This window comes from Pipistrellus kuhlii, unplaced genomic scaffold (assembly GCF_014108245.1).
Source record: "Pipistrellus kuhlii isolate mPipKuh1 unplaced genomic scaffold, mPipKuh1.p scaffold_m20_p_10, whole genome shotgun sequence".
NCBI lineage: Eukaryota > Metazoa > Chordata > Mammalia > Chiroptera > Vespertilionidae > Pipistrellus > Pipistrellus kuhlii.
In genome coordinates, this window is record NW_023425405.1 from 48,569,961 (window position 1) to 48,587,097 (window position 17,137).

General features: G+C 41.5%; 2 protein-coding genes across 2 annotated transcripts in view; one reads left to right on the forward strand and one right to left on the reverse strand.

The window, feature by feature from the left end:
* The window catches only part of LOC118714378 (gamma-secretase activating protein), a 64,825-nt gene extending 54,443 nt beyond the window's left edge, over nucleotides 1–10,382 (forward strand). Inside the window, exons 25-31 of the mRNA XM_036429637.2 lie at nucleotides 1,009–1,079; nucleotides 1,542–1,636; nucleotides 6,160–6,279; nucleotides 7,382–7,443; nucleotides 8,948–9,049; nucleotides 9,450–9,546; nucleotides 9,950–10,382. Coding sequence (XP_036285530.1) covers nucleotides 1,009–1,079; nucleotides 1,542–1,636; nucleotides 6,160–6,279; nucleotides 7,382–7,443; nucleotides 8,948–9,049; nucleotides 9,450–9,546; nucleotides 9,950–10,041 — 639 coding nt within the window. The 3' untranslated portion in view covers nucleotides 10,042–10,382. The remainder of the gene's footprint in view (nucleotides 1–1,008; nucleotides 1,080–1,541; nucleotides 1,637–6,159; nucleotides 6,280–7,381; nucleotides 7,444–8,947; nucleotides 9,050–9,449; nucleotides 9,547–9,949) is intronic.
* A 2,112-nt stretch (nucleotides 10,383–12,494) lies between these two features.
* CCDC146 (coiled-coil domain containing 146) overlaps nucleotides 12,495–17,137 on the reverse strand; it is a 104,127-nt gene continuing 99,484 nt past the window's right edge. Inside the window, exons 18-19 of the mRNA XM_036429635.2 lie at nucleotides 14,684–14,932; nucleotides 12,495–13,010 (exon numbers count right to left, since the gene is read on the reverse strand). Coding sequence (XP_036285528.1) covers nucleotides 12,810–13,010; nucleotides 14,684–14,932 — 450 coding nt within the window. The 3' untranslated portion in view covers nucleotides 12,495–12,809. The remainder of the gene's footprint in view (nucleotides 13,011–14,683; nucleotides 14,933–17,137) is intronic.

The window sequence follows — 17,137 nt, forward strand, 5'->3', positions numbered from 1 at the left end:
TTCCTTAAATACCTCACCCTTGAAGTGGATCTATACTGAGCTGCTGACTTTCTTTCTTAGTCTTTTAACTAATACCATTCAACTATTTAACACATCTGCCCATCACCTTTACTTCTGTGGACTTTAGATTTCACTTCCCAAAGTATTAAGAGTTTTTGTTTAAATCATTCTTCCCCATAGTTAACCTCATAAAAGTTCTAACACTAGTTTGTGTGAACCACTCCTAGAATGCCATCGGATCCGAAATGGTGCAGACGTAGGCTCAGAAAACTCAGTGCCCCTGACTTCCCGCCTCAGCAGTTCTTGATTGAAGCCAAATCTGCCTGCCCCAGCCTAGTGGCCAACAGCCACATCTCCTAGGCCCCTCTCAGGAGGGTGGCTCAATAGCCTTTCTAAAACAAATTCCAGAACTTTCTGCCGAACCTGGATATATTACTCACGCATTATCTTACCTGATTTCAGCCCAAGAGAAACTGAGAATTTATATCATTGAGAATAAATGGTGCCTGTGCCTATAAGGAGACCCTATCCTTTGCCCACACCTGCTATGCTTGGATTCATGGCTGATAACTACTTAGTGGAAGCTATACTACCCTGTTTCCCCGAAAATAAGACAGTGTCTTATATTAATTTAAGACAGTGGTTGGCTGTTGCCACAAAGCAGGCCTAGAGCAGACCCAGCTGCACTTGACCTTCACTGATGGACCCGGGCCTGTAATTGACCTTCACTGATGGACCAGTGCCTGTAATTGAGGGCCTGTTGGCCAGGCTGGGGAAGCTCAGCTGGGGCACGGCCTGCACAGACAGAGAGTGCTCTGTTGGACTCGGGGGTGCATTTTCAGTCTTTCCATTTGGGATTCCAGTGCCTCAGAGCTGACCTCAGAAAGGCTGGTTGTGTGTATGGGAACAGCCGGAGCGCCAGCTGCCCCGAACGTGCCTGTCAGAGCTGTGGGGCCCCTGGGCATGGGTGGGATGAGCTGAGGTTGACAGACGGTCTTTCCCCTCCAGCTGGACCTCATTTGCCAAATACTGGAAACCAGTTGGAGGAAACATAATCTTCATCCCTGGGTTCTCCACTTGTACGCAAGTATTTCTCGTTCTTTTGTCATGGTGTGCAAAGAGCCCAACAACTCTGATTGCTGCCTGTTTCAGCAAATCCTTTTTGGAACTCACCAGTTGAAAGCAATCCTCACGAGTCCTGATACCATCTATCCTCGTTCTGTGCTCAGTGTTTAAAGTTATGCCCCTGTTATTTCACTCATCCTCTTTCCTGGCATATGGTTGATGGGGTGGGGGTGAAGGGGCACATAAGTTAAGTACTACCAAGAAGGGGAATTGAAGTTAGCATAGTTAATTATGTGCCAATTCTCTGGCTAGATTCTAGGCATTAGCCTGGTGGTCACTTGAAGCTTTCTACGGGGGGTAGCCTTTCCTGATTTGTATGGATTCCATCTGCCTAGGAACTCATAGCTGCTGCTTAGACAAATGGAGTTTCAGAGATGAGCTTTTTGGCTGACATGCTGCTTTGGTCTTTCCCCTAGCAATAAGCGGGCTAGTGCTGCTGAATCTGCAGTCTTCCACATCATGACCAGGATTTTGGAAGCTACTAACAGTTTGTTTTTACCTCTGCCTCCTGGTAAGTCTTGGCTCTTTTATCCTTTGTTATAATAGATTTTTGTTCTTTCTTCTTCACATGTTCCCTTGACGAGGGCACATTAGGAGTGCAAGGATGAGACCTGCTGTGTCTGAGAAATTGTGTGTCTGGTGTCACTGAGAGATAGGCCTGAGGTTGGTCTCTGCTCACCAGATCTCCGCCAATTATTAAACTATGCTGTAGTTTGTCACTTACGTTAGGGAGCCTTGTTGAGTCCCCATGTAACTTACTAGGATACTTTGAAACAGTGGAACTGATTCAGGGAGATCTTTCTCTGATGTCCGTAACCTAGTTTATCTGATCAAGAAAGTTAACACAGAAGGAAGGGGGACTGGCTGGGTGTCAAAATTGAACTGATTCTTATGTGCTTGGAAGCTGTACTTTGCATTCCCATGGCTATTTTTTTAATAACTGGAAATTTATATTTCTTAATCCCTTAACCCTTTTCACCTATCCTATTGACCCCCCTCCCATCTGGCAGCCATCAGTTTGCTTTCTCTATCCATGAGCTTATTTCTCTTTTGTTTGTTTTCTTATTTTGTTTTTCAGATTCCACATATAAGTGAAATCATTTGTCTTTCTCTGCCTAATTTCACTTAGCATAATACATTCTAGTTCTAGCCACGTTGCTGCAAATGGCAAAAATTCATTCATCTTTATGGCTGAGTCATATTCCATTGTTTATATGGACCACATCTTTATCCATTCCTATTATTTCTTTTTATCCATTCCTCTATCTATGGACACTTAGGCTGTTTCTCTATCATGGCTATTGTAAATAATGCTGCAATGAACATGGGGGCACATATGTCTTTTCAAATTAGTGTTTTGGGTTTCTTCAAATAAATACCCAGAAGTGGAATTTCTGGGTCATATGTTAGATCTGTTTTTAAATTTTTTGAGGAACCTCCATACTGGTTTCCACAGTGACTGCACAAATTGATAATTCCAATAACATTGCACAAGGGTTTCCTTTTCTCCATATTCTTGCCAACACTTGTTGTTTGTTGGTTTATTGATAATATGTCAGCCAGTTTAATTTATTCATGTACAGCTATCCATTCACCCATCATTAATTAATTCCTTTATTCATTCATCTTAAGCCAACATGTGTATAATGCCTATAGTACTTTGTTCCAAGTATTTTACATAAGTTAGCACATTTAATTTTCATAACAATCTTGAGTAGTAGGAGCTTAACTTGAACCACATTAAATATTGGACCAACACAAATGGCACTTTTTTATGATTTCACTTAATATTATTCCCATTTAAAGATGGTGATGTTGAGGCACAGAAAATTTAGGAGTAACTTGCTGAAGTCACACAGCTATTAGGCAACAGAGCTAGTATTGAAACCCAGGCAATTTGGCTCCAAATCCTGGGCTTTTAATGACTGTTCTGCTGCTACCTTTTGAATTTTATATTCCAGTTTGATGCTCAAACTTTGGCTACTTATCGGCCCAGAAAATCCCTATAGCATGTCTGTACTTCTCTGGATTTCTGATATATCTGATATGGTATGGAATTCTTTATGCTTTCTCTATTCATACACCTTATCTTATTAGGCCTGCATGTAGTGGAGGTACTAAGTGGGTTTCTTTTGAGTTTGTAGGAATCTGAAAATGGCCTTGTATGAGGAGAAGGGATGGTTTTAAATTATTCCAATGGCATATGAATTGTGAGGAGCCCTCTAGAAAGAGTGAAGGGATTTCATGGCTTCCTGATTAAATTCTTAATTATTATGATTAACACAAAAGACTTGGTAGAGGGATGAATGGACACTTTTACATTTGTTCGCCTTGTGTTCAAGCTCCTTTTGTAAATAAACAAACTTGATTTCCTGGGGGCAATATTATTCCTGGGAGATTGTAAAAATTCACTTTCTGCAGAACATTGCATTCTTTCACAGGGATGGATAAGGAGGGAAAACAGGAAAATGTTATCCGTAGTGACTGAGAATTATTTTGAGTAGACTTAACAGCTTGTGTCCATGGTCAAGTAAGGAAGAGCAGTTTCTATCCTTCTATCTTTTAAAAATATATTTTTTATTGATTTCAGACAGAAAGGGAGAAGGAGAGATAGAAACATTAATGATGGGAGAGAATCATTGATGGGCTGCCTCCTGCATGCCCCACACTGGGGATTGAGCCCACAACCTGGGCATGTGCCCAGATTGGGAATTGAACTATGACCTCCTGGTTAATAGGTCGATGCTCAGCCACTGAGCCACATCAGTTAGGCATATCCTTTTTTTCTCTTAAATGTTTGTTTCCCTCATGTGACATAAAATGGAAGTGAAGTGACACTGAATCATTTGTGTACAGACATATATGTAAATACAGGGTATTTTTTCATTTACATGTGTCAGTGTGCACACTTTCCAGGCCTCCTAGAGTAGAAGAAACTGAGTTTTATGTGTCAGAAACATGTAACCTGAATTGGTAAAAGAGGAAAGAATGAGGTCCTCCAAAAGGAAGTCATGGTTTAGAGCTGGCGCATTTGCAGTGTAAAGGGGACCTATGTTTGTTCCCCTTGCTGGCCAGAGGAGGCCAGGATCCCTGGAGGACGAGGACAAGAATTGGCTAGAAAAGCTCTTTTTTGGAACCAATGCCTATTTTGAACCAGTTTTTCCTGTCGCCAGAGCTGACATGCAGAGAGGAGGCCAAGAATGGACTATTGAACTTGGGCCTGTGCCCTAGGGATAAAGGATGAAGGATCATCAGGGATATTTAGGACATGGACACAGGGCTGAGAGCAATTTTAAGTCCAGAAAACCTATAGAACTTATAAACTTTTATTCAGAAATAATTCCATAACTTTTTTTTAATCTTGGGAAGAATGACCAAACTGATTAGAAGAATCTCGTATTGTTAATTAGCTAGTAAAGTTATGATTTTCTCTTTTGGATTCAGGGGAGCTATGGACTCATCAGTTGCTAGCCCAGTAACATCTGTTTGTGGGCAGAGCCTGCATTTTATCTGACCCTCGATCTTGCCAGGACTTGGACTTGAGTTTCTTACTGCTCATGATTCATGTGCTAAGAGAATCATGAGAGAGAGAAAAAAAAAAAAAAAAGTGAGAGAGAGAGAGAGAGAGAGAGAGAGAGAGAGAGAGAGAGAGAGAGGACTCCATGATTTGTCTGAATCCAAGTCCCTGCTCCTTGGGTATCATTTCTTTGTCATGTCAGCTCCCAGGACTAGGCGAGGATTCTTTGTCATTTGCTGCTCACTTCCAATCAGTTTCCAAGCCTCTCCCAACTTTGTCCTCATTACCTCCTGCCCAGGTTCATGCAATTGCCTCCATACAAGTCTTCCTACCCCTTGTAGCAAATTATTATCCTACCTCCTTCTTGCCATTTTAATATTTCAAAAGTAAAGCTCAATCCTCTTGCCATGCTGCTTAAAAACTTTCAGTGCCTCCCCCAAGTCTACTAAATATTAAATTCCTGCCATTTAGCATTCAACCTGCCACATTTACTCAGAGCACCCTGCGTGTTTCTTTCATAGACCTGGTCATGTTAAACAGTAGATATTGATTTTTTTGGTAATTATTCTATAGATTTACTATCTGACCGCTGGGTTCTTTTCCCAGCCTTACAAAGGGTTCAGCATTCTGGAGAAAAGGCTGTGCATAGATGATTAAGAAGGAGTCTGTGGACGAAAGATATTTTTGAAAGGCAGAAAGGCATTGGATGTCAGAGGAGCTAGAAGGCTCCCCTTGTCTCAGGACCCCTTGCTTTTATTAGTACAATTTGTCCCAAGGCAAGGTGGAAATATACACTTCAAAGGGTATGTACAGTATCAAAGGGTTTACAGAGATTGTCAGTTTGGGGAATAGTCTACAGCTGTTCAGGTGTTTGGCCAACAGGAGGCAATACAATGCCCTGAGCTGCCTGGCAGTTAACAATCCTATTCAGGTTTGGGGGAAGTGCCTTTTAGCCCTTCCCAACAGGTAAACTACTTGTGACTCAACTATGTTGAGCTCCCCGAGCTTCACCAACTTTTTGGTAAAACTCTTGTAATTATTACATGCTGGAATCGGTTCTCAGCATCTGACCATATTGTTTTAATTCTTCTTTTATAATAAATAATTGAGCCCAAGTAGAGCCCAAAAGCATACCTGGAGATCAAGCATATCAGCTGGCTCCTTCTGGGTCAGATTCTTTTCCTCTTTAGCAAAATGCTCCCTATCCATCAGCCTTTAGCTGGGCATGTGGAGTCTGAAGGTCTTCTGTTAACTGTAAAACCATTTCCCATCCAGCAATCTTGCACATTTTTCCTTTTTTTTTTTTTTTTGCTTAGGAGTTGTATTGCAGACTTGTTGGGAAAATATATGCCCAGCACAAAGCTTAGTCTTGATAATGTGTAGCCTTGTCTTCAAGCAGCATTTAGTGGACTCTAGGTGCCAAGCACTGAGCTAAATGCTTTGTGAACACCGTTGTTTTCATTCTGTCTGAGATGCTGGCTGCTGACAGTTTTGCCCTCCCGCATCTCTCACCCTAGGTTTCCACACTCTGCACATGGTCCTCGGCGTCTGCTGTCTCCCTTTGCATAACCTGCTGCATTACATTGATAGTGGGGTGCTGCTTCTCACAGAAACGGCTGTCACAAGGCTCATGCAAGGTAAGAGGCCCCGAGGCTCTGTGTTTCCTGTCTGAGCCCCTCCAGGCCTGGCTCCCGGGTGTGGCCAGGGCCCAGCAGTACTCGGAAGGGCCCCATGTTTACATTAATGCTCTGCATTAAATCTTGAAATTCTTTTTTTTTTTTAAATATATTTTATTGATTTTTTTACAGAGAGGAAGGGAGAGAGATAGAGAGCCAGAAACGCCGATGAGAGAGGAACATCGACCAGCCGCCTCCTGCACAACCCCTACCGGGGATGTGCCCACAGCCAACATACATGCCCTTGAACGGAATTGAACCCGGGACCTTTCAGTCCGCAGACCGACGCTCTACCACTGAGCCAAACCGGTTTCGGCTAAATCTTGAAATTCTTGATATTGAACCAGGGGCTCCTCGTTTTTTATTTTATTTTATTTTCCATTGGGCACCATAAATTATGCAGCTGGCCCTTCGGAGTGCAGTTCATTTCCTGAAACATACTTCGGGCTAATTTAAAGTGTCTTTGCCTTCAGGAGACCCCAAATGACTCCTCTGTCCACTCACAGCTATTCGACTCCTTCACTGGACAGGGCTCTTGAGGACAGGAGCCTCTGAGGGCGTGTTTATTAAGTCACCAAATGGCTTACTTTCAGCTGATTAACACAGTCATTGCAAAGCCAGACTTGAAATGCAAGAAGCATCAATGGGAAACACAGCGCTTGTATGATTTTGAACTTTAAATACGGCCTAGAGCACAATCGCTCTCACTTAACCGCTTCAGCCGTGGTATTTTGTAGATGAGTTTGTTAATACTGTACATATGTTGAGGTATTTCCCGTTCCTCAAGATACCTTCTGTTTTCAGTTAGTCAATAAAATTGTTTTCTGCCTAGCAGCCTGCTACAGAACCGTGTCCCGTGATACAGAGAAACAGTTTCCTCTAAACAACCCTTTTGTTCAGACAGACCCAACCTAACACTTTCAAAGCACGGTTAGACTCAGCTTAATTCAAGGTTGGGAGACACGTTATCAGGATGAACCGTAGAAGTACCAGTATGTAAGTGGAGATTTCAGATATTTAAGTGGAGATTTCTGATTTGTTTGCCACTCTGACTTTCTCATAGACCTGGACAACACAGAGAAAAACGAGAAACTGAAGTTCAGCATCATCGTGCGGCTTCCTCCGGTAATCCTGAACCCCATTGTGTGTTCTCCCTGAGCCTTGGCTGGAACCTCTTTTAAGTTCTTCGTGCAAAAGGAGCACTTAACACGATTTGGGCTGCAGTCAGTTGAATTGTTTCCCTTTTCAGCTCTTTCCAAGAAATCCCATCCATCCCCACCCTCTGCCGCTGTCCTCGGGGCCTGGAGGCCCTCGCGCCTCTGGCTCTGCTCTGCCTTGGCACAGCCCACCTCACACACACACACACAGCCACTCTCTTCTCTTAGGAAACCACCCTAATATTTACATCTGGGAGTCCGGGGAGGCTGAGGGGAAACATGTGCTTTTGGCTCTTTCACTGATAAGGCATTTAAATGCAGGTGAGGTCAGAAGGTCCTGGAAATGGATTTCCTCTTGCTGCGTTTTCCACAGGGCTGGAAAACATGCCTGGGTGGAAGGAAGAACGAGAAGCATGAGGGAAAGCTTCTATAGGCACTCCTTGTTTTTGTGGGGGAAGAGTAGCTCTTGGATTTAAAAATACTGTGAAAATACGAAATTCCACAGCAAGGTCTTCAGAGCCTCGCCTCTGTGAACTCCTGCCCTGCCTGCTGTTCGCTTGCCTCTCTGGCACGATCCTCCCACTCAGGGGTGTCGTTTGCCTTTCTGGACCTAATCGGATCGCTTTGTAACCCCCGCTCCCTTGCAGGCTTACTGAAGCAAAGGCGAGAACAGGAAACAAAGCGTGTTTTCCATGGCTGGATCTCTCAGGGGATTGTCTCCGAACATTTATTTTGGTCTCTAAATTAGATTTTTTTTGTGTGCGTGTGTGGGGGGGGGACCTCATACTCTCAGGGAATTAAATTTTCTGGCAAGACGTTGGCAGAGAATTCGCCTATAACCTTTCGTTTCCTATCAAAACATCGCTCGGAGTTGGCATGCAGGACCCCAGCTTTGAAGAGTAGCGATGGACTCCATTTCAGAAAAAGAGTTTGGCAACATCAGAGTATAAACTGCTTCCTCAGAGTTGTGTTTAATGGAGTATTTACTAAAAATGCAGAAGCATGCCTCCAAGGAAATGGCCTTTTCCCAAAGGTCGTTACGCATAAAGGGCCTTTTAGACTAACTGGATATTTTGGAATGATATTTTTAAAATTATGAATAGATATACATTTACTTAATGTAGTGTGAGCTATAGTCTCCTCTATATGTTTTTCCATCCTTTTATTTTTATAGTTGACTTTTTTTTTCTTCTTTAGAATAGTTTAGGGTTCACAGCAAAATTGGGTGGAAGATATAGAGATTTTCCATACTCCCCCCACCCCCACACATGCATGGCCTCCCCCACTATCAACATCCCCACAGAATACCCATTTGTTACAATTACTGAACCTACATCACAAGCATCCAAAGTCCGCAGTCAGCATTAGGGTTCACTCTTGGTGGCGTGCCTTCTATGAATTTGGCCTTCATTATAGTGTCGTACTTCAGCCCGAAAAATCCTTCTTGACCTGTTTTTCAATTTGCATCGTAGCTTATTGGTCAGAAGATCTGCCGACTTTGGGACCATCCTATGAGTTCTAACATTATTTCCCGGAAACATGTCAAGCGTTTGCTTCATTACCATCAGAAGCAGGTGAGCCAGTGTGAGAGCATGCCCCACTCAATGTTTTTTGGATCCTGTTTGCCCATTTCTCCTTATCTACATGGACTGCAATTGTAGTTATTACCACTTTTAAATAAAATATTTTTATTGATTTCAAAGAGGAAGGGAGAGGGAGAGAGAAATAGAAACATCAGTGATGACAGAGAATCGTTGATTGGCTGCCTCTTGCATGTCTCCCCACTGGGGATTGAGCCTGCAACCCAGGCGTGTGCTCTTGACCGGAATCGAACCCAGGACCCTTCAGTCCGCAGGCTGACTCTCTATCCACTGAGCCAAACCAGCAAGGGCTCACTTTTTTTTTTTTTTTTTTTTTAAAAGTCTGTGCTGGTTTTGGATAATCAACTAACACTAGAAGTGGTTTCCTTTTTAGCCTCAGCGTTCTATGATTGACAAGTCATTCAGTGTGGAATTTCTGCCTCTGAACTACCTCATTGAAACACTGACAGAGATAGAGTCCTCCAATCAAGGTAAATCCTTTGACTCATCAGTCAGTCCCTGTTTACTCCCCTGTAGCTTTTTCTTTCCAAAATACCCCTTACTTATAAGTAGGTCCTTATTGCAGTTGGTTTTAACGAGCAATACACAACTCACCTGGAGTAAATTACCAAAGAAATGATCACCTCTGAAGTTTTAAAAAGGTTTAAGATATTAAAAAACAAACAAACAAACAAACAAAAAAAACACAACACATTTGGTTGATGCACATGGCCTTTCCTGGTTCTGAGGTTTAATAAGTTTTAACAACCCATTCTCAGAGCAATGTGTTTTACCAGAATATAAAGTAATTATGATTTCAAAGAGCCGTGGGCACAGCATTATAAATGCCACACTGTTTCATAATAACTCTTTTCTCTTTCTCTGTCTTTCCAGGTCTGGATGCTTTCATAGGACATGACAACGTGGATGCAAAATTTGTGGAGGAAGCAGCTCTGAAGCACACCACAATGCTTTTAGGCTTATAAGAAATAAAATGTAATGGTGTCAGCTCTCAAGTTTTACTCTCGCTCATGAGCTCTGCTTCTACAGAGAACTCTCTAGCAATATTTGAAATTGGTTACCAAAATCAGAATGCATTGTTGAGCCATCTGAATTTCAGTTTGGTAGTTGTTCAAAATGAAGTCAACTGCTGTCCCTCACCCCAGTTTTGGACAGCGGGTGCAGCCCAGGGTGGGGAAATGGCAGCCAGCCCCGGAGGCAGGCAGTGCCATAGAGGGTGCTCTTCCTAGTGGCTCCACAGGCCAGAAGCTGGTTTCGGCCGCACTCTGAAATGAAAGATGCTTTAAACATGTAGGGACTGGTGTTTGGAAAAACAAAATCTACGAGTGTCATTGAAAATAATGTAAGGCAAGTGGAGAAATTAAATGTTGCATAGAAACTGTATTTGTAAAAAGGATAGATTTAAAAAAAAAACACCTGAATTTGGACTAAGTCAAATCTGCTATTTCCAGGATAGAAAAATTTGTTACATACAGCAATTTGTACATACAGTCTATTCAGAGTAAGATTTATCTTTTTGTGATGGTTCAGATGGAACTGTGTTTAAACTTTTTTTAAAATATATTTATAAAAGTTTGATTTAGAAATCACTTACCATTAAAAAAAAATGAAACAAAAAAAAAAACACTGAAAGTTTTGGTCTCTTTTGTCACTTCTACAAAGACTTTATAGTCCAGCAAGGAATCATGAGTCTAGGAACATGTTTCCCAAAAGCCCCCCAGGACATCTAACTAGTTTTCCCACTTTCCCCTGATCCCATCACCCTTCCCCCCTCCCTGACCCCATCTACAGTGACTTGATTCTGACCCATATATACAGTTGCTGCCTGGGGTCAGCCCATGACCCTTTGCTCATTTCTTTTCACATTACTTCCCTCAGTGAACTTGTGAAATTTTAATCATCATAAATATCACTAGCTGGTATAATAACCCAGGTTCTTTTCTAAAATGATCATTGTATTTTAAAAACTGTCCTTTCTATAGAATTCCCCATTTTGGACACTGAGGCTCAAAATCTTGGAGCCATCTTTTTTTCTCTTTGTAAGATTCTTATTTTTCATTCCTTATCCTTTTCTTTTCACACTGGGTTTGTGTCGGTCGCTTTCTACGTTCTAATTCAACTGACTTATATTTGAGATAGATATTAGCTCGATCCTGTCATACTCCTTCAGTAACTTGCTATTCATTATAGGATACAATTCAAACTTACATTTAAAGTCACAGGATAAAATGAAAAGTCCCCCTAATCAGCTTATGCAGTTCCCCAATATGCACATTCTGTTCCAGCCAGCCCCATCGCTTGGGCCTGGTGCACAGCTTTTGTCTTTTTACTTCAAAGCCTTGCTCAGGCTATTTCCCTCTCCACCTACTTCCCTCTTCACCTACTAAAATCTTCTCTGTAAGAAGTTCCCTCTGACTGTGGCCTCTGGTCATTCCAGCTCACAATGCCACCATTCCCCTCTCAATGGTGACACACTGTGATATTTAAGTACCCGTTCCTTTGCGATTTAATTCCCCCCCATTCCTATGTTGTTAAGTTTCCAATGGGTATTTGTTTGAATCTCCAATGCAATTGCTAATTCCTACAACACAGGACCTGTGTTTATGCATTTCTTTGTGTTAAACATACGATTTATATGGTTACTTATGGGTACTCCCAAGGAATTGCCTTTCAATAACTTCACAAAACAATTGGGTTAATTCAGGACCCAGAGACTGAGAATGACATTAATTTTCCCTCCAATCTGGCAGGATCGGGGCTTGGAACAAATTTTGTTTGATTTAGCAAAATAAAGGAATGTGGTATTTCTCACGCCCGGAGTTGTGAACTAAAATTCATAACTGATATCAGTATGAAATATAGACTGAGCATGTAAATGAATATAAAATCACAGGTTTGAAATCTTGTGTATATTTATATATATGAAGATATAAAGACAATCAGGAATATACTTAGCTGGAATGCAATAAAATTAGATTAATAAAAGGAGAGGAATTGGCCTCATTTTCAACTCTTTCACATGCCAAGTTATAAGTATTTCCATTGAAATTTTGAAAAATCTGGTATCAAAACTTAAAATAATCATGAGTTTATTTGCATCCAACATTTTGATAAATCTAGATGTATAAGAAAGATAAATTAGGGCATAATTACTTTTGCAGTGAAAGGATTATTCACTTGTAAAAAGAATCACCATAACATTATTTTGAAAATAACAAGCTTCCCTTCTGCTTTTTACTTGATTTAGAGTTAACAACATTAGCTTTAAATGCAACCATTTACTTAGCAAAGTCAGTTAAGTCTCTGTGATACTTGATCATTCTATCTTTTTCTTTAAAGTCAGTATATTGAACAGTATTTCATTTTTGTCTTTAATAAATAAGGACCACTAAGCTAATTTCTGTGCTTCATTAAAATTATTTTTATTGAATTTTTATAGCACCTGGCCTACTATATATATCTGAAAGGTTTCAATATATAGAGTGAAAAAGAAAGAAATGAACAATGCAAATAAATGCTTTGACATAATTGTAGAACAATTCTATGTCCTACTCAACATTATATAAAATATAGTAGTTGGTGAGTATAAAAGGAAACTTATTTCTGCTGTTGGTTAATTGTGGCTGTTTTATTTGCCTGTAATTTCACACTATTGTGCTGACATTTTCCAGCTGTGGATATGATAAAGCTTGGCTGAAGTGTCTCCTTGAGGAGCCAGAACTGGTTTACATATTCAGATTTTAATTGGCTTTATAACAGGCTTCTTGATGTGCCTCATGTTGGCCCCTGGTTCACTGGGCTTAAAGGGAGCCAAAGCACCATATGGTTTCGGCAAGGGAAGAGTGGCTTCTGCGTCTGGGATGTAGGCAGTCGGACGCAGCTCTGCAGTTGTGAGAACACCATTGGGCAGCTGGCGGTGTGTGTCCAAGAATTGCTGCAAAGAACAAAATTTCCTTTTCAGTTTTCTGCAAACTCTGGTGCAGCCACTTTACCCCAAGGCTTGTCAGACACAGCTGGGTCTGAGTTGTAGGCTGTGCTAGTTGATATTCCCCCAAAGGATAGGAGGGTATGAGGGTGAAGTCACCCCCCCCCCCCCCACACACACACACTTACATACTCATGCACATGTTGCACCTCGCTGGAATGATCCATGTTGCTCAAGCATCACGCTGTTCATGGGGCTTATGGTTTATCATAAACTGGTTGGTGGGTTCTAACTTCCTGTGTGTTCTAACCTCAGTATCTTTCATCAAATACTAAGCATTTCCATGGTTTTGTTGTTGACAGAGGTAGGACAATCTATTCCCTTTGGTAAGTCATTGGTGAAGAAGAGATAAGAAGTCAGGTAGAACCAGAGGGAAGATGTGGTCAGTAGTTTGCCTTGACCCTCAAGGTCCTTAAGTTTCTGCCTGTGCTTCTGGAAAACAGACGACTCTCTTACAGCATGAAAAAGAATTCTAAATAATGGAGACAGGTAAATGATGCTGGGACATCCTCGGTAAAACCTGAAGGTGCTAGTAAATACAGTTCCGGGCAGTGTGGGAATGACAAACCCGATCCTGGTTTCAGATATTCCTAACTTATGTTTGCAATGTGCCTTTTTTGGGGGGGCTAGTTAGTGAACAATGGTCTTTTTGAAGAATCTACTTGACAGTCTGATAATAAGTTGTGGTCCCCAAGACACAGTCTCCTTAGAAAGAAATGCCCAATTCCATTCTACACATATTGAAAGGTCATCGGTTTAGGCAGAAGAACTGGGTGTCCAATGTGCAGGTGGAACCAATGATGGACCTAGACTGAGGCCGGTGGCAGGAGAAAAAAAGAGATGGCATTGAGGCCAAGGCTGCACACCAAATGCAAAGGCTGTGACAACCTTGGTGTGCTGGAGGCCTCACGATAGGCTGTGATGGCCGTAGCAGGTGGACATGGAAGAGTAAGGTGTGGTTTGAGCAGGGGTGCAAGGACAGCGATTGGAGATGTATGGATAATAGTAAAACCAAAGCCAGCCTCGCCTGGTCATTGCCGTGTCAGTGGGAGTCTGTGGTGGTTCAGCCACACTAGGCACGAAGTACGGTTGTGGAGTGGAACTTGGTGTTTGCCAGATGTTCCCCAGGGAATATTATGGTGCTTTGAACTGTTGTACTTTGATTTGTCTACATAATATCTCTTTGTTGTTGTTAATCTTCACTCGAGGATATTTTTCCATTGATTTTTTTCAAAATGGAAGGGGTGGGGGTGGGGGCTAAAGACAGAGACATCAATGTGAGAGAGACACATTGATTGGTTGCTTCCTCCATGTGCCCCAATTGTGACAAAAGATCAAGCCTGCAGCTGAGGTAGATGCCCTTCACCAGACTCAAACCTGTGACCCTTCAGTCTGCGGGCTGAAGCTCTAACCTCTGAGCAAAACCAACCTAGGCTCTACATAACAACAACAACAACAACAACAACAACAACAACAATGATAATACAACCAAAATTTCTTCTTATTGTTTGGCCTATGTATGGTAGAGTGGGGAATTTTTCATATATTTTGGGAAGATTGAAACCCTTGAAAATATCCCTTCCCTGCCACTTTACAAATGCAACATAAAAGCCTAAATGTACCTGAGACTTTTCGGCGATGGCCGTGGCATACATTTCTTCATTTCGAAGTACTTTCAACCATTCTCTCTCAATGTCTTTATTGAGGGGCAGACCCTTTTCTATCCTGGAATTGCAAGAGAAGATGAAGTCTTCTTTCTCCTTGACTTCCTTCTGGAGTTCAATGGTCAGAGCTTGCTTCATGGACAGCTCAGCAACAAGAGCCATCAGTTTTTCAGTAGCATTTTTAATCTTTTTCTGGTAGCCATTCATCTAGAATGAAAGAACCCAAGGCTTAGCTTCTGTATATGTTCCGTGAAGAACTTAAGAGAATGACAGGATGCTGGCTGTCTATAATGTGGGGGACAAATAAGAATTGGATGAGACCTCAGACATCCTAGCTGCGTAAATAATAATGAAGAGGGGAAAAGAAAGCCGTGTGTTCATCAAGTTACTAGCTGTCCAGGTGGGTAGTAGTGAGGGGAATAGTGAAGTCTCTCTATTTTAAAGAGGTGATAAGGAGAGGGAAATCAAGTGTTCTTGATGTCTAAATTCTGGCTTACTTAGGCCACATTATTAATTTGTCACTTATCCAGTGTGTGTGTGTGTGTGTGTGTGTGTGTGTGAAATATGGTAGAATAAAACTATATTCAAAAGTTATTCTTTACTTATATAAGGTAATCAGCAGAGGCTCTGCATCTGAAATATTTTTTTAATAGAAACAGTCACATCTCAACATGTTTGTATTATTGATCATAATTTCTGGGGTGCATAATTATTAAGTCATAAGCAAGCATGTGCTGAACTGGGGAAAATCTGGCCGCTAATTTGAAGTGAAATGTTCTGATTGTATGTGTGTCTTGACCATTTCTCATCAACTATTTATCATCAAAGAATTAAAGGACAGGACTTAGTGGAATAATTGATTTTAAAAGACGGGAAAGAAGTGAAGTTGGAATTGGTGGTTCCTCTAAGCTTTCTGGCCCATAGCACAACCTTTCAGGGTGGCCACTGAGTGGTGACTTTCCCACCTGCCAACACTGCCATATCACCTTGCTGTATTTCTAATTTATAACCTGTCTCGCCACCGCCATTGTGTTATATATGTATGCATTAGCTATTGGGTTACAGTCAGTCGTCCCACAAGAAGGTACTACTCTTCATGAGGTCAAGGCCTACTTGTTTTATTCATCACATTCCCACTAGCCAGGATGTGCTTGGAACATAGGAGGCACCGAGCAAAATTATAATAGAATGTTTGTTAAAAGAAGGGATGAGTAAATTCTTAGTCCATTTCAATCCTTCAGGCTTTTGAACCAGGGTACTTGGAGACATGAATGTGAACTTCCAAAACACTACACCTGACCTTGAAAGACTTTTCTTCTTCTAATGGAGCACATGCAGGTCTATCGGTACGTTTGCTTAGAAGAATGTTGCTGCCCGTGATGTACCTGCCTCTGAAAATGTAACGGCTGGTCATTATGTACACACTTTGTCTTCTTAAGGGAATATAAATTTGTAAACGCTTCTACACTGCCGTAATTTTGAGGGAGCACACATCGAATCAAAGGCTGCCATTTAAAGGATCAGGGGCGAGTCATTATCTCTACCCAATTTCATTAATTAACCAGTCACTGCACACTTGCATGTTGTGTGTAGGTGTAACCAGCCAACCTCCTTCTTCTCTATTAAAAAAAAAAAAAAAGAAAAGGATTATGTTAGATCCTGGGTTGGTTTGAGTTTTTGTTGAGATTTTCCATTCGTTTGGGAAACTTGGAAGATGATCCATAAGCTACCTAGGGAAGATGAGAGGCTTGAGGTGACACTCATTCTTGTTGGGCATCCACAAAAAGCTAGGCTACTTCTGCTGACCAGGTAATGCCTACAGCGACTTCAGCTGATATCACTCCTATTTCATGAATCAGGAAACTCAGTTTTTAAGTCATTTATGTATCTTTCTCAAGGTCATTTGCTAGTATCTGAGATCTGAACATATTTCTACCTTCAAGTTATGGTTACTATGAAGACATTATAATTTAAAATGGAAAATAAAATCCAGATAGGGAACGTGGAAGGTGGGAAGGAGAGGGTAGATAAACTACTGGGCCAGAACTCATTGAGTTCCCTACACTTCCAGCATTTCTCCAAGATTATTGTTGATTTTTGAGAAACACTGCCATCAGCTTTGACAAGCCAGCCCTCAGTAAACACTGACTTTCTCCAAAGAAAGGGAAATTCGTTTTACAAAAGGAAGGAAGGGAACATTTAAAGAAATATCAGACATGCTAATTCAGGCAAAGATTAGGAGCCTTAACTTTTTTTTTTTTTTTTAATTGCAGAGAGGAAGGGAGAAGGAGAGAGAAAGAAACATCAATGATGAGAGAATCATTGTTCAGCTGCCTCCTGCATGCCCCTTACTGGGGATTGAGCCCGAAAGCTAGACATTTGCCCTTGGCCAGAATTGAACCTGAGACCCTT